Source organism: Engystomops pustulosus, chromosome 5 (genome assembly GCF_040894005.1).
Source record: "Engystomops pustulosus chromosome 5, aEngPut4.maternal, whole genome shotgun sequence".
Classification (NCBI taxonomy): domain Eukaryota; kingdom Metazoa; phylum Chordata; class Amphibia; order Anura; family Leptodactylidae; genus Engystomops; species Engystomops pustulosus.
In genome coordinates, this window is record NC_092415.1 from 61278123 (window position 1) to 61303446 (window position 25324).

Genomic DNA, 25324 nt, shown 5'->3' on the forward strand with positions numbered 1-25324 from the left:
GTTCCTGGAAGATGAAGGCATTGAAGCTATGGACTGTCCCGCCCGTTCCCAAGACCTGAATCCGATTGAGCACATCTGGTTTGCTCCATCCACCAACTTCACATTGAAGCACAGGCTGTCCAGAAGTTGGCGGACGCTTTAGTCCAGCTCTGGGAGGAGATTCCGCAGGAGACCATCCGCAACCTCATCAAGAACATGCTGAGGCATTGTAGAGAGGTCATACAGGCATGTGGAGGCCACACACAATACTGAGCCTCATTTTGACATTACATGAAAGTTGGATCAGCCTGTAGGGTATTTTTCCACTTTAATTTTGTGGGTGACTCCAAATCCAGGCCTCTATTGGTTAATACATTTGATTTTCATTAATGTTGAAATTATTTCATTGTTGTCAGCACATTCAACTTTGTACAGAACAAATAGTTCAATGAGAATATTTCATTCATATCTAGGATGTGTCATTTGAGTCTTCCCTTTATTTTTTGAGCAGAGGTCAAAAAGACTTAATGCACAGATTTCATCAATCCTGAAAAAGACACATCCCATGGTGCTAGCTGGTGCTGCACACAAACATGTTTAGCCAAGAGAAATGGACCATGATACTGGTCCCATACTATGGGCTGAACCCACTGCACAGGGTGGGAGTCTCTGCATCATTCAGAAATATACAAGAAGTCTCTCTCTCTGCCACCTGTAATGTAGTGCCATTGTTGTAGGAACTGTTACAGTTCCAGCAGACAGGGAGTCCCTGCATCATGTTTCTGTACAATGTGTTGAGTCCATGGGATTGGACCAACATATCACTTTCAAGCGCAACAGGCCTAACATTAGGTTTATTTTCTGGGTCTTTTTGGCTTTATTTTTAGGATATGTTTACACTCTAGAAAATCTGTGTGAAATCACCTGTCATGCTTTCTGATGCAGATTTGGACTGCCATGGCCTATATCCACAGCCCAAATACTATGCCATGGATAGGACTCCAAGAATCATAGTTATATGATGCAAGGAGCCAACGCATAACCTAGGGACAAACAGGGCCTACAGTTGTTCTGCAGGGAACAGAGACTCCTTGCAGTAGGTATAACCAAGATAAAAAATTGCAGCCACCATGCCCTCTGTAACATCAAGGACTGAGCATGTTTGTGTGTTTTAGCAATAAACGGAAAACTTAGGGATACTTCCACTTACGGCACTATGTGAAACTCTATACAGTACTGCTCTGCAATATGAGAGCAGAGGACTGCTGCTATATACAACCACATGGAGGTTGCGAAGGAGTTCCTAAACTTCTATGGCAGCCCTATTATGGCTCAGAATAAAACAGAGGCATATATAATTTTATGCAGAGCCATTAAGCTGTGTATTGTCATTTTATAATCAGTAGCTTGGATCAGCCAAGTAAATTATTTTCATAAGTGGTAGATTTGCTTCACACCTGTATTTGACAATGAAGAAAACTTCTACAACTAATCTATCACTAATTAACATGCCCTTGGGTAACATTCACATTTATACAAAATTAAACACATGGAAAATGCTGCATTCAGCTTTCCCAAATACGGTTTTGATTTAATCACACAAAGGACAGCTATCCTTGGATACAACCACCACTAATGCAGTGATTGTACAAAGAAACAAATAGTTTTTGCATATGAAATGGCCAGAAATTACTGCATGTCCCACAGAATCCAGGTAGCTGGGCGCCTCAATAGTGCATGTCTAGCCACTGCTACCTGAGTGTGGGGTTGGTCGTATCCAAGGACAGCTATCTTGTTTCTAAGGGACAACATGGTTACATTTCTGGGAAATTATATTCACATAGGAACATTATTTAAATAATATGCCATTGAAGAAATATATGCACATGGCTGATTAATTAAATGTGAATGCCCAGATAAGAATACTCCTTTACCCTTCTATATTTCACAGCTACATCCATACTCCAGCTATATTTTGATGGCAAAGTAGCAGATTATTAATGATTTTCAGTGCTTTTTACCTTTTGCACTTTAAAATTGTAGTTTTTAAAGCAGGTTGTTATTAAATAAAGGTTTTATGATGCACTACATAACTGATGGTCAAGAGGCCCGACTATTGTCAGAGCATATTTGATTAATCTTAATATATAATAATCTTATGATATGAAAAAATCAATGTGCTCGTACATTTGATTGTCATTCATTTAAACCCATTATGACATCCACTTAGGAATCTGTTATTCCCAAAATAAAGGCTATTATTTGACCAAGTACATTAAATCACATGTGAATGGCTTCAAATATAAAACATTAGGTACTCAAGAATAACGTGCAGATATTCTAGTCAAAACCACACATTTAAGGGCACTTTATTTATTTGTGTGCCTGTGATTGTGCGGTCACCCCTAAAACAAATTCAATTTCTTTCCCTTCTGCCTGGCTAAGCAGTCCTCTCACTGCTACCTTTATTTCATTCATGGTCTTCAGCGAGTTTAATGATCGGCACACACTTATGCCACAACATTGTAATAGCCGTTGTTGAACATTACAGAAAGTTCCTACTGTAATAACTTACTTCGGGTTTGTTTCTTGATTTCTTTAGCGGGATCCAACCAATTCTACAAGAGAAGACAGAATTTACAGATTCAGCACAAACTGTTAAGCCCATTCAGCACATCTTCTATGCAAAGAATATAGCAAAATAAAACAGATCACCTTGCTGTCTAATTCTAATATTTCATTGACCTGAATTTAAAAAATAACATACTGAAAAGACCAGATTTATTAATTGTGAGACATTAATGAAGATGGGCGCATAAACCGAGTGCACCCGTTTTTTTACTGGTGCACTCAGTTTAAAGGGTGTGTGCCACAATTATGTCAGACGTTCAGACATAAATGTGTTGCACAGTGCGAATGTGCACCGGAACACCCCTTTGGGGTGTACAGTATTGTGGCATGGATAGTGCAGCTGCGATACAATACTGGCGGAAACACTCCATAAATACATGTGCAAACTGCACCTAAAAAACAGGAGCAGTTTGAATAATAAATTTGAGCCTGTGTCTACAAGAATCTAAAATTTTATTTATTAAGAGAAGATTATGCAAGTATCCAGGTTGTGACCCTCTATATGAGTGTACAGTGGCTAAAAAGCTAAGCTCACTCCAGGTATATAAATAATATATCGAGGGGCATCTGCATATAATTTCCCTCTTAGTCGTGAGAGCCTGATGTCCATTTTGTTCAGCTACTGCTTAGAAGATTTCTGGTTCCAATCTGATCTAATCTGGCTGTTAGAAAATAATGGTAAAATATGGTAAAATAATGATGACTAGTTAATAATAGACGTGACCTTTGTCATAGATAAAAATGAGCAAAATTCTGTTATTCTTAAATGTGTAACAAAGTTTAGAGCAAGTTTGGCTTTTTGTTGTGAAAATGAAATTGGAACTCTAGCACAAAGGATATAAGAGCAGGGAACTGTATATAACTTAGCATTTTAATCCAACAGGGGGTAAGATGGTTAAAAAGTATAACATTCATGAAGTAGTTAATAGAAAGATTGCAGTCTTAAAAATCAATGTTTTAATTGAATTTTAATAAAAACAATGTCAAGAAGGGGAGGAGAGGAACAAAGACGCAGTGAGGCGGCATTCACTTTGCGCTGAAGGCACAACGTCTTAGGCAAAGGGGAAGCCCATATAGAGTACGAAGCGGCTATGGCCTTCCTCCACCTGTATGCCTCTCTAACGCTGCTCAATGTTGTTTTATTGAATTTCCAAAGAAATGGATGAAATTTAGAACTGCTGAGTCTTTCTCTCAACTACCTCATAACACATTAAGCCAAGTAAGTCTTCCCTAATGCATCATTGACAGAATTGTCATGAAAAGCAGAACTACTGCTGCAGCATGGTACACAAGGTCAGCATCATTACAGTCCAGCAGCACATGTATAGTCCTCATATAGGCCAGCAACAGGACCCTGTGTGTAACAGGCCTTTGAACTAATGACAGTAAGTAAATATTTGTCTGGTTTGGGGTCCGAATTCAATGTTGGTCTCATTACATTTTAGAAGAATGTGCTAGGTCTGACTGATTAAACAAATGGTTTGCTTCCGATTAATGGTTTGCGATTGGATTTGTGTTAGAAAATGGTCGTATTTATGGAATAAAAAGTTTAAGGTCTGATGCATTAGAAGTTATATCTTATTTGGATAATTTTAAAAGCTGGCTTGAGATTTTAAAATCATTGTAGCGACATGGACTGTCTGGGATCCCAAATGAAAGCAGAGTTGTGGTCAGGAGTTTGAATAAGTTTTGGGGTCTATCCACATGTTTCCCTCCTGCTTTCTGCTGCAGATCACAGTATGTGCTCAGTGGAGTTTATTAGAGTCTATGGGGGACGGATGCAACTGTGCTGCATCCATCTCCAGCCTCCACTGAGCATGTGCTCAGGGAGGTACCCAGTGGTGTAACTGTCGGTTTTATCCCAATGACCTCACTGTGGAGAAAACTGGGACACTGCTTTGAAGTGGAAGGGGTGGAATAGAAGGATGTATTTCACAGTATGGGCATACAGCTGTAGCTATCTGTTGTAAGGATACATTGGGAATCCTTAAAAGTGATGCTGAAATTTGATGAAATCCTACCCTTGAAGAGGTTCCCCCGAGTTTGAAAAACATTGCTGCTTTCTTCCAATAGCAGCGCCAAACACGACCATGGTTTGTGTAGCTTTTGCAGCTCAGCTGTATAGAGATAACATTTGCTTAGCTGCAATACCACAAACTACCTATGGTCAGGTGTGGCGCTGTTTTTGGAAGAAAACAGCCATGTTTTTCAACCTTGGGGAACCTCTTTAAGGTGAATGCAGAACATAGTAACTTCAAAACTTAAAAACGGTTTACCTGATAATCATTATCATATAGAGGCACCGTATATGCTTTTGTTATCCAATAGGGTACCATCCATGATGGAATGTAAGTAATCCAAATGTAATGTCGATGTACTGCAGATTATTTTTGCTGTACTAATTTTTTAACCTTCCCTCTTCTAGTGAGACTAGTCTCAGTTTTACTTTGGTTGATTATATACAGGCAGTCCCCAGGTTACTTAGTTTCTTTATGTTTGTTCTTAAGTTGAATTTGTATGCAAGTGGGATCTGATAAATTTGAGTTACAATTATAAAATGTATTATAAAATTTATTATCTGACAATTGGATTTTCAAAATTTTGTGCTGTCATGGGAACAAGGATTATCAATAAAATATCATTGCAGACGTCTTACAGCTGATCATTGCAACCTGGGACTAAAGTAAAGCATCCAGAGACCATTATCTGAGGTCACAGTTGGCAGACTGGTCCGTCTGTAAAAAAGGGTCATCTGTAAGTTAGGTGCCCTTTAGTTGGGGACTGTCTGTACTGCTGTATACAGTAACCTTGGTCTAGAATACACTGATCTTCTTGTATCTATAATATTGTATATAATCTTTCCCATCACTTCCTTGCCTAAGGAAAAGACATGTTGGGGCAAATGTAAACATGTTCATTCCTGCTCCTATCAGACAATTTTAATCTTTAGGAGCATGTGTGGGCTGAAATTCATTGTCAGAAGAAATCACTAGGTGTCAACAGGCCAAAATATTTAGTATAACAGACCCACTGATAACTATATACATTAATAAAAGACCTAAACCCATGAAAAAACTGAACATTTTAGTTTTTTTTGCTGTGCAACATTTGATTTGACACAGACATCACATTAAATTGACAAATTCTGGAAGCAGTGTAACTGCTGTTATGCTTGTGTTCCATTAGAATTTTGCAGTAGAGTCCAACAGATGTCCTGGAAGCAGCCTACAGCGCTGGAACAAAATATCTATAAAGAATTTTTTGTCCTTCTCCTTATTGTTTCATACATATGTAAATGCAATTAGTAACAAGGTGTTGTCACTATGTGAATGAATACCTAATAAAAGCTTGAATGCTAGAGTGCCTTGCAGAGAGTTCGGCTACAAAGGCCAGCTTATAATTATTTGGCAATTATGTATGCACCTGCCAGCTACAACCGCTCGCCGTAGGCTTTGCTCTCTTCTAATCACTTACGCAAGATGAAAGGTACATGGCCAGCCTGCAGATTACTAGCAAATCAACATCAAGCTCATAGTAAATAATAACTCATGTGCATTTTATATGATAAACAGATCACATTTTTTCAAACCCAACTTCGGACCAATTGGAGAGGATGTTTCATTGCAGTTACGTCAGTTTTCTGCATCTGCTGTTTTGCGCCAAACTAAAAAAATCTCATATCCACTACAGAAATTAACACCTCATGGGCCATATTTATCAAACTATCTAAGCCAATATGATCTAACATGCAAAATACTTCTAAAGAGCTCAAAAGGAATATTCCCATCTTATCTATGCGTGACATGTCCTGTGGTAATAGCCTTACCTTCCTCCATTCCACTGCAGCTACCAGTGTCTGACAGAGGCAGTTGAAAAGTCACATGTTTTGGGTCGCAGAAAAAAAAACAAACACTCTGCATTAAGGTGTGTTTGGATTTACTTTGAATATTACAGCAGAGTGGGAGCAGAACCCACAGCCTCTGGAGAGCAACTCAAAATACATTTCATTGAGTATCCTGTGGATGTCATGAATAGATAAATGGAAATACAACTCTCTTAAACTCTGGAGTAAGATCCTACCTAAAGATACAGTTGGCCTCATAGGTTTGTATCTCTTCAAACATGTAAAAATAAGCTTATTGTAATAAACTTCATCCCAGATTGTAAAAATATAGGCAGTACAGGATATATTTCATTGGCTTGTTCTAAAGTTGAATTTGTATGTAAGTCGGAACTATACACTCCCTGGCCACTTTATTAGGCACACCTGTCCAACTGCTTGTTAACACTTAATTTCTAATCAGCCAATCACATGGCGGCAACTCAGTGCATTTAGGCATGTAGACATGGTCAAGACAATCTCCTGCAGTTACAACCGAGCATCAGTATGGGGAAGAAAGGTGATTTGAGTGCCTTTGAACGTGGCATGGTTGTTGGTGCCAGAAGGGCTGGTCTGAGTATTTCAGAAACTGCTGATCTACTGGGATTTTCACGCACAACAATCTCTAGGGTTTACAGAGAATGGTCCGAAAAAGAAAAAACATCCAGAGAGCGGCAGTTCTGTGGGCAGAAATGCCTTGTTGATGCTAGAGGTCAGACATTCAGATGGTAGGGTCAGAATTTGTCGTCAACAACATGAAAGCATGGATCCATCCTGCCTTGTATCAACGGTTCAGGCTGGTGGTGGTGGTGTCATGGTGTGGGGAATATTTTCTTGGCACTCTTTGGGCCCCTGGGTACCAATTGAGCATCGTTGCAACACCACAGCCTACCTGAGTATTGTTGCTGACCATGTCCTTCCCTTTATGAGCACAATGTACCCTGTAACATCTGATGGCTACTTTCAGCAGGATAATGCGCCATATCATAAAGCTGGAATCATCACAGACTGGTTTCTTGAACATGACAATGAGTTCACTGTACTCAAATGGCCTCCACAGTCACCAGATCTCAATCCAATAGAGCATCTTTGGGATGTGGTGGAACAGGAGATTCGCATCATGGATGTGCAGCCGACAAATCTGCGGCAACTGTGTGATGCCATCATGTCAATATGGACCAAAATCTCTGAGGAATGCTTCCAGCACCTTGTTGAATCTATGCCACGAAGAATTGAGGCAGTTCTGAAGGCAAAAGGGGGTCCAACCCGTTACTAGCATGGTGTACCTAATAAAGTGGCTGATGAGTGTATATTTTATCATTGTAGATTCGGACAAAATTTTTTTTGCCCCAGTGACAATTGGAGTTTCCATTTTTTTTTTGCTGTAATAGGACCAAGGATTATCAATAAAGCTTCATTACAGACACCTTACAGCTGATTATTGCAGCATTCAGAGAGCTTCCACAGAGGTCCATCTTTAACTAGGGGTTGTCTGCAAGTCAAGTGTTCTTAACTACTGGACCGCCTGTATTTGCAAATACAGGTGCTTTAAAGTGTTACTGGCTGCTACGAACACTTGGGTTTTTATGATTGCACGTCCAGGGTTAGCCTAACGATTATGCACTAATGCTGCGTGTAAGTACATACAAAACATCCTGGCATAGGAAGCGGCAGGTGTAAAGGCTCTTAAAGTTATGAATATGTGGCTACAGAACTGATCTTATAGCTATTAGAAAATTAAACACAAAAGTTGGTTTTAACATTTCAGGTCAACAAAACTATTCCAGCATTAAAAAACGTTTGATTGTGGAAGAAGATCTAAGGAGGAGGACAACAATCAGCTCCAAGGCTTGGGCTCCATGCACATGTCCATGTGAGTGGATGTGTGCGGTCACCTGAAAGCCGGATGTAGAAGGAAAGAATGAGTGAGTGCTGCTCACCCCTTCCCTCTCCATGTGGAGCCATTTGTAGACGTGTGAATGGAGCCTTGAACTATTTGTCCAATTTGCAGTCTTGTTTTATTTTGGGTAAGCTGCTTATACCTTCTAAAGCCGGTTGCTCACAAGCGAGTTTGGCCCAATAAACTCAATTTGTGTACTTGCAGTATTTACTGTATCAAATCTTAAATTACTGAAGAATGTCCGTTCAGTTCAGCGGTTACAGTTTTGGTCCAGTCCGGAAAAGTGGAATAGTGTACAAAGTGAGTTTGTCAGACCAAACTCGCAAGTAGACAACAGGCCTTATACATGTGGAATAATAAGAACATTATAAAACATGAAATTATTGAACAGTGCAACATGAAGGTGTTATATGTATTAGCTAATAGCTTAATTCATAGATGGTAATTATATTAATAACCTCAGTTACAGTATTTGTACGCAATTGAAATAATTACACCTGACAATTACACCTCATCCATAAAACTGAGTATATGTAATGTATGATAATTAGGAATAGCCTGGGGACATTCTGTACTGTGCTACCCGGCAGACAGGGCTGATAGATGCCAGCTGGAAAGATATGTAGGTTCATCCTCACAGATTGGTCACATACTTGTATGCTTTTATTACTGGGTTGTGCAGATACATAACTGAAGTTGTTTTTAGATCCCATATGAAAGCTCGCTGATCAGACAATATGTACCTTTTGATTTTCCGAGTCTCTGTACACGAGGCCAAAATAGTCTTTTTCCAGTAGGTTTAAATGTTCGCACACTTTATCGAAAAGAACTTGACCTTTCGACCGCTTCTAGAAGAAAACAAAAATTATAGTTTACATCAATAAACTCTTAAACATTTTAGTACCATGTATTTCACAGATATGGTAAAATAGCACACAAACCTCGCCAAATTAAAAAAAAAAAACACAAATGTACAGTAAGGCACTTTATAAATATGATTTCTTTGTTATTATTGCATGTTGATAAGGGACCACATTTATCAAAAACAGTGCAAACTGCACTATGTGCAGTTTGCCTGTGGAGTGTGCAGAGGGCTCCAGATTCAGGAATTATGGTGCGTGGTCCTCATGAATCTGGCGCCCGCTGCACTGCTCGGAAGTGTGCGCTATTCTTTTTTGTTGCACTTTGTTCATGCTGCAGAATTGTGGCGCTCAGTCCGACTAAGCACTTACACGCCCTTTAAGTGCACATTTTTTCTGTCTTGCCGGACACAAAACTGGCACAGACACTTTAAAAGGAACCTACCACCACGATTCTACCAATAAAGGTAAAACGGGTGGTAGGGGGATGTAAGGGACGTACGGATAGCTCTTTTTAGAGCTAATCCTCACGTCCCCGCTAACTTTTGGTAAACTTTATTCAACTAATATGTAAATTTAGTTATACGGCTACTGGGGCGTGGAGTAGCCGGGCACGAGGCTACACGGCGCGGCTACTCCACGCCCCAGTAGCCACGTTACTCCTCCTACCCTGTTGTGCAGAACGCAGTTCCGCAGCTGAGCAGCCCCAGCTCCGAGGCCGGAGCTACTGCGCATGCGCAGTAGCCGGCTTGTCGGACACAACAGGGTAAGAGGAGTAACGTGGCTACTGGGGCGGGGAGTAGCCGCGCCGTGTAGCCTCGTGCTGGCTACTCCACGCCCCAGTAGCCGCATAACTAAATTTACATGTTAGTTGAATAAAGTTTACCAAAAGTTAGCGGGAACGTGAGGATTAGCTCTAAAATGAGCTATCCTCACGTCCCTTACATCCACCTACCACCCGTTCTACCTTTATAGGTAGAATTGTGGTGGTAGGTTTCCTTTTAAGAATACATTTGCAAGAAGTTTGAACGTTCTTTCTAATGCAAAGATGGTCAAAAAACTTGTGCAAACGCTTGAATACATGTGGGCCACTGTCTTTTTTTTCTCAACATACTCTTAGAATGTTTCGTAACTGGAGATCTAATCTTGATGAATAAATTGGTATTAACTTCTGTAACCCTTTTACAATAAGACATAATAAAATTTGTTTTCATGCTTCTCTATTATAAACGTAGAAGTGATATCAGCCAATTCTTTAGATGTGGGATTAAAAAATGAAAACATTTACAACATTTACTGGATAATGAAAACCATGAATTCCAAGGTGTGTGTAGGTAGCCTCCTAGCTAATAAAAATACAATGTTGTGACCACAGCAGTCCCTGCAAAGGAATTGAGGGAGTAGAAAGACTAATGTCAATACCAACCAGGGGCCAAGCTGCAGCTCCAATAGTACTTTGTTCCTAGTGGATTTGCAAAGTCAGGGAAGAAACTTAACTCCTAACAGAAATTTAGCTTTTGCAGGTTTACCTACACTTAAAGGGAATCTGTCACCGCGTTTTTCACAAATACAGGTATTTACACCCTGCTTTTAGCTTAAAATAGTTTCCCTCAGATCCCCATAAAATCAGAGTTATAATCTTGCCTGGTATCTATCCATCTTTGGAGCGCGTTGAGGGGGCTTGGCCTAATTTCATGTGACCAGGGTGACATCATCACAGTTTCTTAAGCTACTTAACATTAGCAAACTGTACCCCATGTAAGTACCTGCCCACATAAAACAATCACAGCAGCCTGCATGGACTTTTACTCCTCTCCATACAGGCTTCTGTGATTTCATGTGATATAATATGCTGTGATTTCATGAGAAATATGCTTGGTGTACAGTTTTCTAATGCTACAAAAGCTATAGGACCTGCAATGATATCACCCTGGTCATATGACATTACAGCTACATACAGAGATAGGATTGAGAGGAGCAGCTGGATTCAGCCCGAGGAGGCCACGCCCACCTCGACTCGCTGTAGCCATGCTTAGACACTAGGTAAAACTATAAGTTTGAAAATATAGGAATCTCAGGGGAACAATTTTTAGCTAAAAGAAAGGTGTCAGTTAGTTACTAGGGCTCTATGGGAAGCTGTCACTACCTGTCTTCTGGGTATTCTACAACCTCTAACATAGCCAAACCCTACAATGTGCTGATGAGATGTAAAAACATGGAAACGGACAGGCTGTTCTTTTGGAATAGATATAATGTTTTGGCTTATCATGTCACTAGGCTTCTTGTATGTCATACTTGATGTGACAGCTGCTGCCTGAGGCAACGTTTTCCTTATCCCACCGTTGAAACAGTTATTTGCATTTTCCTTCCAGGATATGTAAGGATAAGAGATCTGCAGGACAAATCGCTCATTTTACTAGAAATGTGGATCTAAGGCTATATTCACACGAACGTATGGGGGACGTATATACGGCCGACGTATATACGGCCGATATACGTCCCCCATACACTCCTATCGGCACACGGCACCCTACGGGAGCGGTACGGTGCCGCACACGTGCGGCACCGTACCGTTCCGTACCCGGGAAAAAGATAGGACCTGTCCTATCTTTTCCCGTAATACGGGGCCGTGCGCCATAGGTTGCTATGGAGAGGGGCGGGGGTGAGCTGCGCTCACCTCCTCCTCCTCTCCCCGTACACTGCCGTTGCCCGCTACGGTACGGTACGGGCGGGCAACGGCAGTGTGAATATAGCCTAAGGCTATATTCACACGAACGTATGGGGGACGTATATACGGCCGACATATATACGGCCGATATACGTCCCCCATACACTCCTATGGGCGCACGGCACCCTACGGGAGCGGTACGGTGCCGCACAAGTGCGGCACCGTACCGTTCCGTACCCGGGAAAAAGATAGGACCTGTCCTATCTTTTCCCGTAATACGGGGCCGTACGCCATAGGTTGCTATGGAGAGGGGCGGGGGTGAGCTGCGCTCACCTCCTCCTCCTCTCCCCGTACACTGCCGTTGCCCGCTACGGTACGGGCGGGCAACGGCAGTGTGAATATAGCCTAAGTCTTTACATTACACTGAAGGTATGCTTTGACAAGTTTAACTGATGAAATAAAAAGATATGATGACCAGGACGCACTAATGCATATAAAACCAAGTGTTTTTTTTAGAAATATGGTTTTCTGCCACTTTAAACTGGTCAATACAGTACCTGTATTGTAAACCATTTTGCCTTTCAACAGAGAATTTCAAAATATGAAAAACTGAAATTTTGATAGAATATGAAATGCCCAGTACTTTGCTAGAAAATAATCTGCTTGCTTGATGGAAGTCTTACATTTGCATTCACTTGGAAGAATAAAACGTAGGCAATTTTCCTTGTCTTTAGTAAGCTATGTGTTTGGCACACACCTCTCAGTGCTCACCAAACAATAGTACAATCTCACAATTGCCTGCTATCAAAGAGCTTTTCCTGTAGTTGGGAGTAGGGTAATTGAATATGACCAGTAGTTAAGTGTTCAGCCCTCTAATCTCACCATCAGATTAGACGAGACATAATTGTTCTAGAACCATTGTGGCAACGGTCCTGTGAATTAGCAACCAGCACTGGGCTACCTTGTTGGCAGTAGACCTGGGGAATGAAATTCCAAAGTTTATGAACTAATGGTTCAATTTGGGAATTTTGCAAAAGAACGAATGCTGTGTGCACTCTCCAAATTCCCAATTCTGTAGCTATTTTTATCACAGGGAGAAACCATGAAACTTCATTCAATAATAGAGATTGTGGATATCTGCTGACAATTATATAAGTGATGGTGATATAGAAAGTCTTCCTGTGGGGATAGCAGGGCCATTAAAAATAACCCCATGCTCCTAGTGTTATTGAACGATTTTGTCCTTCATACAAGGCCATCAGCACAGAATAAATGCTGTAATTATAGTCATTATCATTGCAAATCACAAGTGCTGTCAGGCTTCATATATTATGGCTTTTTGGCCCAGTGATACATACGAATTCACGTAATGGGCTGATCTCTTTTGCAGTCAGTGTGACATCGGAGTAAAAGAAATGTATTTCACATACACACACACACAAAAAAAATAATCAGAGAGAGCTTCATAGAATGGATTTTATACTTATTCGAACATATATTTCAAACATAAAAAAACTAGTTTGCACTTTTAGTTCTTAAAGAGGACCTGTCACCAGATTTTGACGACCCTGAGTAACAATGCCTGCTGATAAAGGGTTACAAGTCCTACCCATATCACCTAAAATTAGCTGCCAATGGGGCACTGTACCTTAATTACAGATGTTTATTTGATATGTAAATTAGCTTTTGTGACTCATGTCTGGTCTTTGTGACTCTTCTCTCTCTCAGGCTGGCAGTGAGCCATGTCCCATTATTATGACCGACAGTTCTGTGTCTCTTCAAATCACTGCTCTGCCTCTTTGTACTGAGGGACTGTCTGCTAATATTCAACTCCAGACATATAAAGCTCTACGTACAGATGGAAAATCATGTGTCAATCTTTTTACACAGTGCCTTGTGTTACATTCATGACATGTGACCAGTGACATCATCACGGGTCCTTTAGCCTTTATAGAATAGCAAACTGTACACAATGTATGTGATTACATGAAAACACAGCAGCCTCCATGGAGGATGGAGAGGAGTAGAAGTCCATGGAGGCTGAAGTGACTTCACGTGGTCAGATATATGCATGGGGTACAGTTTGCTATTATTAAGAGGCTAAAGTACCCGAGATGATGTCACTCTGGTCACATGACATAAACTGCATCCAGTAAGGCATGTGGAGTATTAGATGGGAGGGGCCAGCCGAGCAGGACATGCCCCCTTTGATGCCAGGCAATATAAGATAAAAGGCGATTTATGTGGATGTAAGCAAACTATTTTTAGGTAAAAGAAGGATGTCAGTCTTTTAATAGGGCTCTATAGGAACTGATCACTCGCTGTATACAGTAGTGGTGACAGGTTACCTTTAAATAGCACTGACAACCAAGGAAGTAAGAACTAGCATGCAAAATTTAAAGTAACTTAACTTTTGACATTTGAGAAATCCTATAGCAGTGGTGGCGAACCTATGGCACGGGTGCCAGAGGTGGCACTCAGAGCCCTCTGTATGGGCACTCTTGCCATCACCCCAGGGTAGATTTTGCCAGAGATGACTTAAGGCCTCTTGCAGTCCCAGGCAGCACAGGACCCTAGAAGGAAGGTACAATGATAATCCAAACTTCTTCTCCTTCTTTCTACTGTATTGGTGTCCTCAAGTGCCTATACAATTTTAAACCGGTGACATAGTTAAGTCACTGCTTGAATTGTCGCATTGGCACTTTGCAAAAAATATGTGGGTTTTGGTTGTAGCTTGGATACTTGGTGTCTAAAAGGTTCGCCATCACTGTCCTATAGTTAAGATGATAATAGTAGTAGAAATATCTTCCTGTATCATGTAGAGAAGAGAAATGTTGGGATGTCTCCTCCTTGTGTATTTGAGATTTTGGCATTGTTACACCCTCCAGCAGCAGTTTTACAACTAGATTTTAAGATCAAAAGTTTAAAATATCTAGAAAATTATCTTTAGATAACAGTCACTACTTTTAAAGTCCCTTTTATGTGAAAATGAGACACAAACATTCCAGCAGTTCCTTGGGGACCATTGTTTTAGTGTTGTAAGTATCCCTATAATAAACTGGGCTGTGTCTGGGCAATGAAACAAAAAAAAACCTTTTAATAGCGTCTCATTAAAGCAGCAATTTCATTTATAGAGACATTAGAAAACTTAAAAGTTCTGCTCTATAGCCATACTGTGACTCTGGCTTTTTTGCTATTGATCTCAGTGGACCAGCATGAAATACACTTTGTGCACACATTTCAATCAATATAAAATGTTTCTGGAAATCAGAGAATGCTTCCTAAATTGTATAAATCTACAACTGAAAACCCAGGTTTGTTTCCCAATACGGCTACTAGGTAAAGGGCAAGGTTGCTCTAAAGTCCATCAGAGCTCCACAGGACAGAATAAAATGATTACAACTTTACACCAGTGCAGCTAAGAAACTGAATTAAATGCACCAATGATTTTATCATTACATAAATCTACTTTATTAATGGTATTGGCTAGAAATATTTTATTAATTTAGGTTTACAGCTCCTTTATCGAAATAGTCAGTAAATTTACTTTTGTTGTTGCAACTTAACCTTAGGCTGCATTCGCACAAACACATGCCCGCCATACCGTAGCACATCGGTGCATGGGAGAGGAGGAGGGGGTGACATGTCCTATCTTTCCCGAACGGAACGGTACGGTACGGTTCTGGACGTGTGCTGCACCATACCACTCCAAACCCCGCCGTGCGCCCATTGCTGGGCAATGGGACACGTATATGTGGCGGCCATATATACGTCCCCCAACAGTCGTGTAAATTTAGCATTATTGTGAAATGGTTACAAATCTGATGCATTTTTGCACAATTTATCACATTTTTGCATCTCGCCTTTAAAAAGGGATGCGTCTTTTCTGAAAATCATTGTTTTCTTGGTAAAGGGGTGTGGCTTAATTGTGCCAAATAGCATCAAGAAAATGCCGCTTGACTGGAATTTCCCACAGCCACTCTAAATTCATGTCTGTGGCAATGTCCGCACGACTATTTTCGGCGCTCCCATAGGCATGAATTTGAGAAGTCAAGTAGGTGGTCCTGTCAGTAATAGCCTAGTAAGCTCAGTAAACATTTTGTTACATGGAGGGCAGTGGAAACATGCTGCCGAATATCATGGCACTATATAAATAAAATAATAATAATAAATCCTTAATTATATAGCGCCATCATATTCGGCAGAATGTTACAGATTAGGGGGTACAAATATGAATAAAATAAAACCTTAAAGAGCAAAACATAGTCCTTTGAACATAAGTGAGGGCTCTGCTCGCAAGAAGCTTACAATCTATGAAATATTTATTATTTTTTAAACCATTTTAGTATTAGTATTTATGGGCGACTACAAATCCTGCAGTTTAATCCTGCAATATAATACTTGCTTCCATTTGCTTCTTTTGAAAGTACAAAACACATCACTGGCATGTCCTCCATTGTTATACACTGATTTTCCACATATTTTTCATAATTCATTTCCTATGTGGCCCCTCATTGAAGAACTAAAGCCCATCAAATAGCAAAAGATTCATTGACCCATTTGAAGAATGTTAACAAGTTCATTATACCAAAGCAAATGAGGAAACGGTTTCAATAGGGTTGAAAAATACATAAATCCTGTGTCCAAAAGGTCCAACAAGACACTAGTGTTTGTCAGCCAGGAGTCAATTAGTATTAAATGATGTTACTCGCATGAAAACGCAGAGATCTTTCAGTGAAAATCCTGCATGACAACTCTCCGACAACAAAGTGAATCCGCTCTTTTAACTGGAGTCCCCAGATAATGCAGTACAAATGGTAAACTAGGTCAACGCATCACAGAACTTCTGGCAGAAATTTCACTTTGAGATACACATCTTTCAAACTGCTCGCCAGCGTGCAGCGTTTCATACAGTACGAGATCACACGCACACAATGCTTAACCCGGGGTCACAACAAGAGAAACGCCAGGGCAGTCCAGACTTCTTCACTTTATCCGCACTGTACTTTGACCATTTCAAACAGCATGAACTTACTTCTATGTAACCAACTAGAGCCTGGCAACATCGAGCCCACAAAACATGACAATAGATAAAAAAATAAGGGAGCTTTTACCTTAAAAACTTTGACAAATGCACAAAGACAACAAAATAACACAAAATTCCTAAAACAAAATGCACTCACATCTTATATATACTTTGTTTGTGGTATGAGCTCCAGTTCCCAGACAAGTTACAACTGAGGCAGGAGCCTTTGTGTCCAGTCTGTGTCCTCATTTTTTTAAGCCTCACCCCTAAACCCCATTAGCCAAAGACAGAACTGATCAGCTGCAGATTAACCTCAGTGCTGTCTGTAAGATCTCTGTAAGACACTATACAAGTCTGGATTCTAGAAAAACTACCGTACTATATTTCTATTTTACGTTATCATTACAGGTTTAGTGTTTTGAGAATGTTAATATCCAAAACGGAAAAGAATATTTCAAATTCCGTTAAGGCTTGTTGTCAAAGTGAAATGCATGAATGTGGAATTTAGATTTTTATTAATTTTGTTATTTGTCAGAAGTCCAAGTATCTTTTTTTATATGTTACCATGTGTTTGGCTGGTTTGAAAGCGTTTTCATTATTGCTGGATGTGGAAGAAGCTATGTTAACATTGTGTGCTGCTGTTTACACTTCCCCAACGAATAAAAGTGCTTTCAAATCATCCAAACATATGGTAACATGTAAAAACAAACTTGTTTCAGACGCATGCATTTTTAAATGCATAAAAAAAAATGTCGCATGTGAACGCACCCATAGGGTTGCCTCTTGCAAAACAAACTTTGGAGGTTACCCCATTCCCGACAGCATGTGGCAGACTGAAATCCTCAATCAATCACATACAGCCTAGGCGGCCATAGAGGGAAACCTTCATATATTCTCTGAGCTTGATTTGCACCAGGTCAACAATCTCCTTAAAGGGGTTTAGCTAACCAGTGCACTGGGGGGTTTTTTTGGATTGAAAAACCAAATAAAAAATAAACAGAATTTGGTTCCCAATAAAAGGGAATGGCTGTCGCTTAATTATCTCCTGTATGTGGTGCCTTGAACATTATTCTGCAAACACAATAGAGCAATTATGAAGGCTAAATATAGAACTGTTATCTGGACGTACAACTAGAGACGGTAGAAGTGAACGCAGGATTATCTGCCATAATGTCACTCAGCTCGGAGCACTCTCGGTACAGTCAGTGCACGCATGCAGATGATGAAGAATAAGGACAAAAGGGGATGTCAAACCTCATTATTACACTACAACATTAGCTGGGTTCATTAATGCAAATTCTACAATACTTTGATACTGCAAAACTTAGCTAATATTTTGTCAGATGCTAATTCCCAGTCTATAGACAGAATATGTGCAATTTGTATAAAGCACATATGCAGCTGACAGAAGAGAAGCCTCAGGAATGAGGTCATGTACAAGTGACTCATCATGGCTGGAATGTCTAATAAGCATCAGCTTAAACCCACTGCCGAGGCATCAAAGTACAATATACAGAAATAACCCAAATAAACCACATTTCTGAATTTAGACAACTATGGACTGCTCCAATTGCTCTTATCATTATCTTAAAATTCTAGGAACATCGCCTATTGCATTGTCCCGTCTTTGTATAGGAAGATTTCAAGAAGAGTGAAGAAAGCAGGTGATACCTTTTTGAGGCTGAGTATATTTGATGGTGAGCTTTTGAGAATACTAGTTCTCTTTGTCAGACATGATGTTATGCATCAAACAGAAAATTCACAGGATTTTATACACACTGAGCAGTGATCATCAAAGGATATTAAAAAAAAACAACAGATTGATAAATACAGGGACATCTTATTTACAACAGGATGGCTATAAAAACATTAAAAACCTGTGAGGCGAGACACAAGAGCTCTGGCTCTTATCTGCTTGTGGCCTCCAGGTCAGAGGTAGGAGGTCATGAAGCTGGCATGAATGTTAAGATCACTTAACAGGTGTTGAATATAGGAAGATTTCTACAGAATTGTTGTATCCCAGAAAAGAAAAGTAATTTATTTAACTACAAAAGGTCTCTGTCATTCCACTTACTCCTAAGTACTTACCTCCTTACATTAGGAAGTCACAGAAGCCAAGCTCCGCTCCTTGCAATTCATTGTACTGTATGTATCAAAGTATTCATAAACTGGCCTGAACATGAGAACATTTTCTAAATCAGTGAATCTATAAATTTTAACTTATTAAATGAAATCTACCATTAATATTAAGCACGATAAACCAGGGACACTTACTCATAGATCCATGCTCTGTGACTGTGGTAATCATCTTAAAAGTGTTGTCCCTGACCTCCTTTCTTCTAAAATCAACTTTTAAATTTATGCTAATGGGGCAAAAGGGCTCTGCAGCTTCACAGGTTGTTACAATGTGCAAGGAACTTCCCCCTCCCACTACGTGTTTAAACTTCCTCTGCTGCAGTGAGAATACATCAATCAGAGGGTAGGGAAGTGCTGAGGGAGCAGAGGAAAAGAGGAGACAAACTAACAGCCTGTGAATCTGCACCACAGAGGGCCTCTGGTAATGCCCTTAAGAGACCTTCTGGCTCATTAGCATCATTGTAAAAGTTTATTTTAGAAAGAAGGGGGATCGTGGATAAAAAATGTAAAAAAGATTGCCACAGTGCCTGGATCTATGAGTAAATATCCCTTGTTTGCCATGATGGATTTTGATGGTAGATTTACTTTAAGCTGAATATGTCCAATTTAAAGAAGTTGTTCGGTTTCAGCAAGTAAATGCTATTTTTTGTATGATGAAAAGTTAAAGCTTGCAGTCATTCAAAGCTTTATTGTTAACTTCCTGAGGATAAAAAAACGGTCCACGTTCATGTGATGTTACAAGGAGTAAGTGTCAGAGCTCTGTCTTATAATAGGTAGTGCACCTGTGTGACATCACATGACTATGGACTGATTTTAATACACTGGAAGTATACAGGCAGTCCCCGAGTAACATACTAGATAGGTTCTTTAGGTTTGTCCTTAAAGTACAACTGTAAGGTATAAAAACTTTTGCCTAGTTTTGTACTAAGCCAAAATAATCAATTTGCTAATTTCTACTCATTAGTTATCTGCAGCCGTTTGTCAGCTATCAGGCTTGTCCCTCTGGCTGTCCATGTTTGGTTGATTGCCATGTGAATCCCTAGCTAGACTGAGGCTGGGTGGATGTTGTTGGGAGGGGTCATTAGCACATGCACACTCATGATCAGTAGCTACTGGATGCTGGAGAATATCAATCCTGGCAGCATGTAAAAGCTCCAGGACCAGCAGTGATGTCATAAGCATGTCACTAATCACATGTCACAGGTCATCTAATTACATGACATGAATGGTATGTAGCCGAGTGGTTTGTGTTTGAATACAGTGGAAATGTGTATGTATGAAAGTTTGAATATACAAATAAAGACAGAACTCAGGCTCCCCATCAGTTTTAATGAATGGATCAGATCCTGCACACACAGCACAGTGTATGTACAGTGAAACCTCATTGAGCAGATGTCTTTGTACAGGAAAGTGTGTTCTGCAGATAGGGGGCAGCTTCCATAGAGTATATTGGCAAAAAAATAAAGAAATCGGTTAATGAATAAAAACAGTATTTTAGGGAGAGGGTCCTCTCAGGGAGGTGGTGTCTGGAGAGGTTTCACTTTGTGTTTTTATATGTGTACTTTTCTATGTAGGTGTTTTATGGTGTAGTTGGACATGTTTTAATAAATCATCTTCTTTGTGATGTTGTAGATTACTGTATGATCCAGTGCTCTGCCTTCCCTACCTTGTGTCCTGATTGGCTGAGCTGTTTGTGCACGTTCACGGGAATGCCATCACTGCTTTGGTATCATTGCCCTTAGCTGATGTCACAACCAGGAAGTTCCGTCCACTTCATAAAAATCTGAGAGTATTTTATAACCCCATATATTTATTAGCCCTATATCTCAGCATAGAAAGAAGCCAGAGGCATGGAATTGTTGTCAAAGGTTTTTTTCAGCTGTGATAAAACTATTTTGTGTCAAATAACTTTACAGGTACATTTAAGTTAAATTTGTATGCAAGTCAGAACTGATATGTTATAATTGTAAAATTTTTTTTTTTTGCAGAAATAATTCAGTTTTCAAAATTTTGTGCTGTCATGGGACCAAGGATTATCACTAAAACTTCATTACAGACACCTTAAGTAAAGCATCCAGAGAGCTTCATTGGAGGTCACCATTGGAAGAGAGGTCTGTCTATGCGTCGGGTATTCTTAAAGGGAACCTACCACCCCGATTCTACCTATAAAGGTAGAACGGGTGGTAGGTGGATGAATGGGACTTTTTTGGGCTAATCCTCACGTCCCGGCTATCTTTTCGAAAACTTTAATGAAGGCATATGTAAATTTTTTTTATGCGGCTACTGGGGCGTGGAGTAGCCGGACATGAGGCTACTGGTTACGGCTACTCCACGCCCTAGTAGCCACGTTACTCCGCCTACCATTTAATCTTTGACGCGCAGCTCCTCGTAGCTGCGCGCCCTCGTCCGAGTCCCCCGGCATCTGCATGCGCAGAAAGCTGGGGACTAGGATGAGGGCTGAAGATTAAATGGTAGGCGGAGTAATGTGGCTACTAGGGCGTGGAGTAGCCGCGACCAGTAGCCACATGTCCGGCTACTCCACGCCCCAGTAGCCGCATAAAAATTTTTTACATATGCCTTCATTAAAGTTTTCTAAAAGATAGCCGGGACGTGAGGATTAGCCCAAAAAAGGGCTATCCTCACATCCCATTCATCCACCTACCACCCAATCTACCTTTATAGGGAGAATCGGGGTGGTAGGTGCCCTTTAAGTCAGGGACCGCCTGTACAAGGAAGCATTGTATTCAATGACAGTAAGCAGAGATCTAGAAAACTGTAAGGAACTGGTACCCTTTGGTGGCTTAATAGTGGCTACATACATAAACCTCCTATGTCTTATATGGTGAATATACTATACATACAAGGCATAAGAGATGACTGATGTATAGTAAGATAGCAGATCTGAGTAACCTACTACACTTGCGTTAATTTAATCCTAAAGCAAATGTATATGGTCCTGATGAGCGCTACCTCTGGAATGTCACACTCATTTTCATCTTCATTTATAAGCGGAGACAGTGATAAAGGTGATAATTTCCATTTAATGAATTCAGCTTCAGTCTCGTACCTTATAATTGAGAACTGAGTCATCTCACTGCTGTGAACCACCCACGGCACAAAAATGGAAGTCATTTGAGCAAAGATTATACTGAATGTTTTAGTAGAAAAGTTTCCAGAGATCCTCCAGATTCTGATTTACCATATGCAGAAAGTTGTGTCCGGTAAAGGTTGCCAGGAACTTCATGGCTATCGCTCATTAACTGAACCGGTAACTGTGACAAAGAGACCTCATGCAGAGGACAACCTTAGGGCCCCAGAAGAGCATGTCCAGGGTAAGGGCATATTATCACATCCTTCCATTTTACCAAATAGTCATTTGCAGAATGGTATCCCTCTTTGGCGTACACCAAGAAAAAAAAAGAGCAATACATATAATATTTTCATAATGGGCGTCCTGTACACAAACAAATCGAACTGAAAAACTGTGAAAAATCTCATCTGTTTTTAACGGCTGATTTGCTTGCATTTTTCATGGATCCTCATAAACTATAGTCTATGAGTGCTCATTTTTTGACTAGGAAATGCTCTACTTTTGAATGGATTGAAGCAGGATTTTTTTTTAAGATGAATAGGCAAACTGAATAAACTTCAAAATATGGCATCTACATAAAAATTTTTAAAAAGCACATAAAACGGTGTGAATGATGAAATCAGTTAATATTTCAAAAGTATTTTAGATGTTTGCTATACTCACTTTACTATACTTTGCTATACTTCACTTTGCTATACTATAAGCACTTTTCTAATTCTTAATAATAAAAATAATAATAATAATAATTCTTCCATTATTTATATAGCACACACAGATTACGCAGCGCTGCACAGAGCTTGCCAAACCAGTCCCTGTCCCCATGGGAGCTCACAATCCAATCAACCTACCAGTATGTTTTGGAGTGTGGAAGGAAACTGGAGGACCCGGAGGAAACCCACGCAAACACAGAGAGAGCATACAAACTCTTAGCAGATGTTGAATTCTTTGCCAGTCATAAGGTGGTAATAAGGAGCAATGTTGGAAATGCATCAACTACATTATGCAAATGTGCACCACTAAATTTTTAATAAGAACATTCATGCTTATGACAATATTACTGTCAGTGACCCACTGCTGCCCAGATCAAAATCTACATAACACCGCTACCAGCTAAGCCAAAACACTGCCTAAACCAACACTCCACCAAAGTTCACTCGCTCTATGTAAACATGACTATGGTAAACTGTCAGCATAGCATTTTTTGCTACATACGAACATGAAATTGTCTTACCTCCACCTCGCACGTGTACTCCGAGCCATCAAGGAGTGTGACTTTAGCCTGCATGTTCTTAGGTCTCTTGGCAGATTTCAGAGGAGATTTGGAAAGCTTGCTAGAAACTGATTTCTGAGAGACTTTGTCGTCTTCAAGTTGTTGATACTCAAGTTGTTTTGCAGAAGCCTCTTTATCCCAGTCTTTGTCTGAGTTCTGTAGAGAGAAAATTAGTAGATCAGGTTTCGTTCAGAAGGCGTGAAGGTGTTATTCAGGAACCTAGTGCAGGTGTAAATGATACCACTCATTGCTAATGTTTTAGCTAAAAATGATGCACTTGTAATCCTCCCGATCGAAAATTGCAGGGCAGTGAAATAGAAAATGTGTTGGAAAGAGGACATACAGATCACTGCATGGAAGCTTCAGACTATTTTATCATTTATGGTAGAAAACATGGGCTCCAAATGGGAGGGACTTAAAGCTTCCAGCAGGTTTTCACTTTCAGGATTTGCATAATCAATATAATGGGGTGGTGTCTTGGCACATAACAGGTTAAATGGATTTGTGACATGCAGGGTGCGATCACACGTAGCACTTTGAATTCGTAATCAAAACGCACGGGGCTTGCCACGGCCCGATTGCATATGTGTTTCTATGGAAGCGCATGCAATCCGTAACCGGGTGTCTTGTAATATTTAAATGTAAGACAACGGTTGCTAGTTACCGATTGCAAGTGTTTCCATAGAAACGCATATGCAATTGAGCAGTGTGAATCAAAGCCCTACATGTGACCACACCCTTATGTACACCATGGGGCAGATTTACTTACCTGGTCATTTGCGATCCAGCGGCGCGTTCTCTGAGGTGGATTCGGGTCCAGCCAGGATTCATTAAGGCAGTTCCTCCGACGTCCACCAGGTGGCGCTGCACTGAAGAACGCACTCAAGTTCACCAGCCTATTCCTAGTGAAGGTAAGTGCAAGCTCCCCGACACATTTTTTTTTTTTTAAATGCGGAGGTTTTTCCGAATACGTCGGGTTTTCGTTCAGCCACGGCCCCCGATTTCCGTCGCGTGCATGCCAGCACTGATGCGCCACAATCCGATCGCGTGCGCCAAAATGCCGGGGAATTCAGGGGAAAATCGGCGCAAATCAGAAGTATTCGGGTAACACGTCAGGAAACCGCGAATCGGGCCCTTAGTAAATGACCCTCCCCCATGTTTTTGCTTTGTAAAACCATGACGTTTCTGTCTTATTTTACTGTATAATTTAAAGGTTTGAACTACAAACAGCTCTACCACCTATGTACAGACCTGCCGAGACACTCACTAAACAATAGCACGGAGCCACTCTCCTGTGTGGATAAAGGAATGCTGCAGCACAGATACCTTATTTTGTCAGTGCTAATTTTTGGTCCACATTTGCATGAAATAAAGTGTCTATGGAGCGTGCACATGTATTTGTTATGTTTGGGCGCCACAGTTGTGTCGCGGTTGCATTTTTGACACTTTTTAATACCGTGCACCTAAATCGGCATGTTGGTATATGTTCCTAGTTTAGGCCACATTTATAACTGAGATGCGGCACAATTCTGTCGCAACAGCATGAAGCAAAGTGCACCAAGAAAAAAAAGTGCAACTGTTTGATAAGCCCAAAAACTGACTGGATCAACTAAGAACATGCAAAACTATTGCAACTTGCATAAAGAAAGTGCTAACTAAAGCTAGGTACAGTTTTTATATATATGGCCCAGTGGCTTTTATAATTCTGCACTACAGATAAGGAAAATATCCTTTCCATGGTGCCAGAATTTCTAAAGGATTCTACTTCCTAAAATGATCAAAAGTAGGTTAAAGGTTTTTCATTAAAGGGATATTCCAGTAATAAGCATTACTCATATTTAAATAGGTCATTAAAATATACCCTAATATGTAATTAGTTGTTA

At 40.3% G+C, this 25324-nt stretch overlaps 1 protein-coding gene across 34 annotated transcripts in view; it reads right to left on the reverse strand.

Annotated features, from left to right (window-relative positions):
• Nucleotides 1–25324, reverse strand: part of EPB41L3 (erythrocyte membrane protein band 4.1 like 3) — a 144584-nt gene that overhangs the window by 61915 nt on the left and 57345 nt on the right. For 33 of the 34 annotated variants that reach the window (XM_072152155.1, XM_072152168.1, XM_072152164.1 and 30 more), the window contains exons 3-5: nucleotides 23403–23597; nucleotides 9134–9238; nucleotides 2555–2597 (exon numbers count right to left, since the gene is read on the reverse strand). In XM_072152155.1, the coding sequence (XP_072008256.1) occupies nucleotides 2555–2597; nucleotides 9134–9238; nucleotides 23403–23597 (343 nt within the window). The remainder of the gene's footprint in view (nucleotides 1–2554; nucleotides 2598–9133; nucleotides 9239–23402; nucleotides 23598–25324) is intronic. The other variant, XM_072152157.1, reaches the window with a different exon arrangement.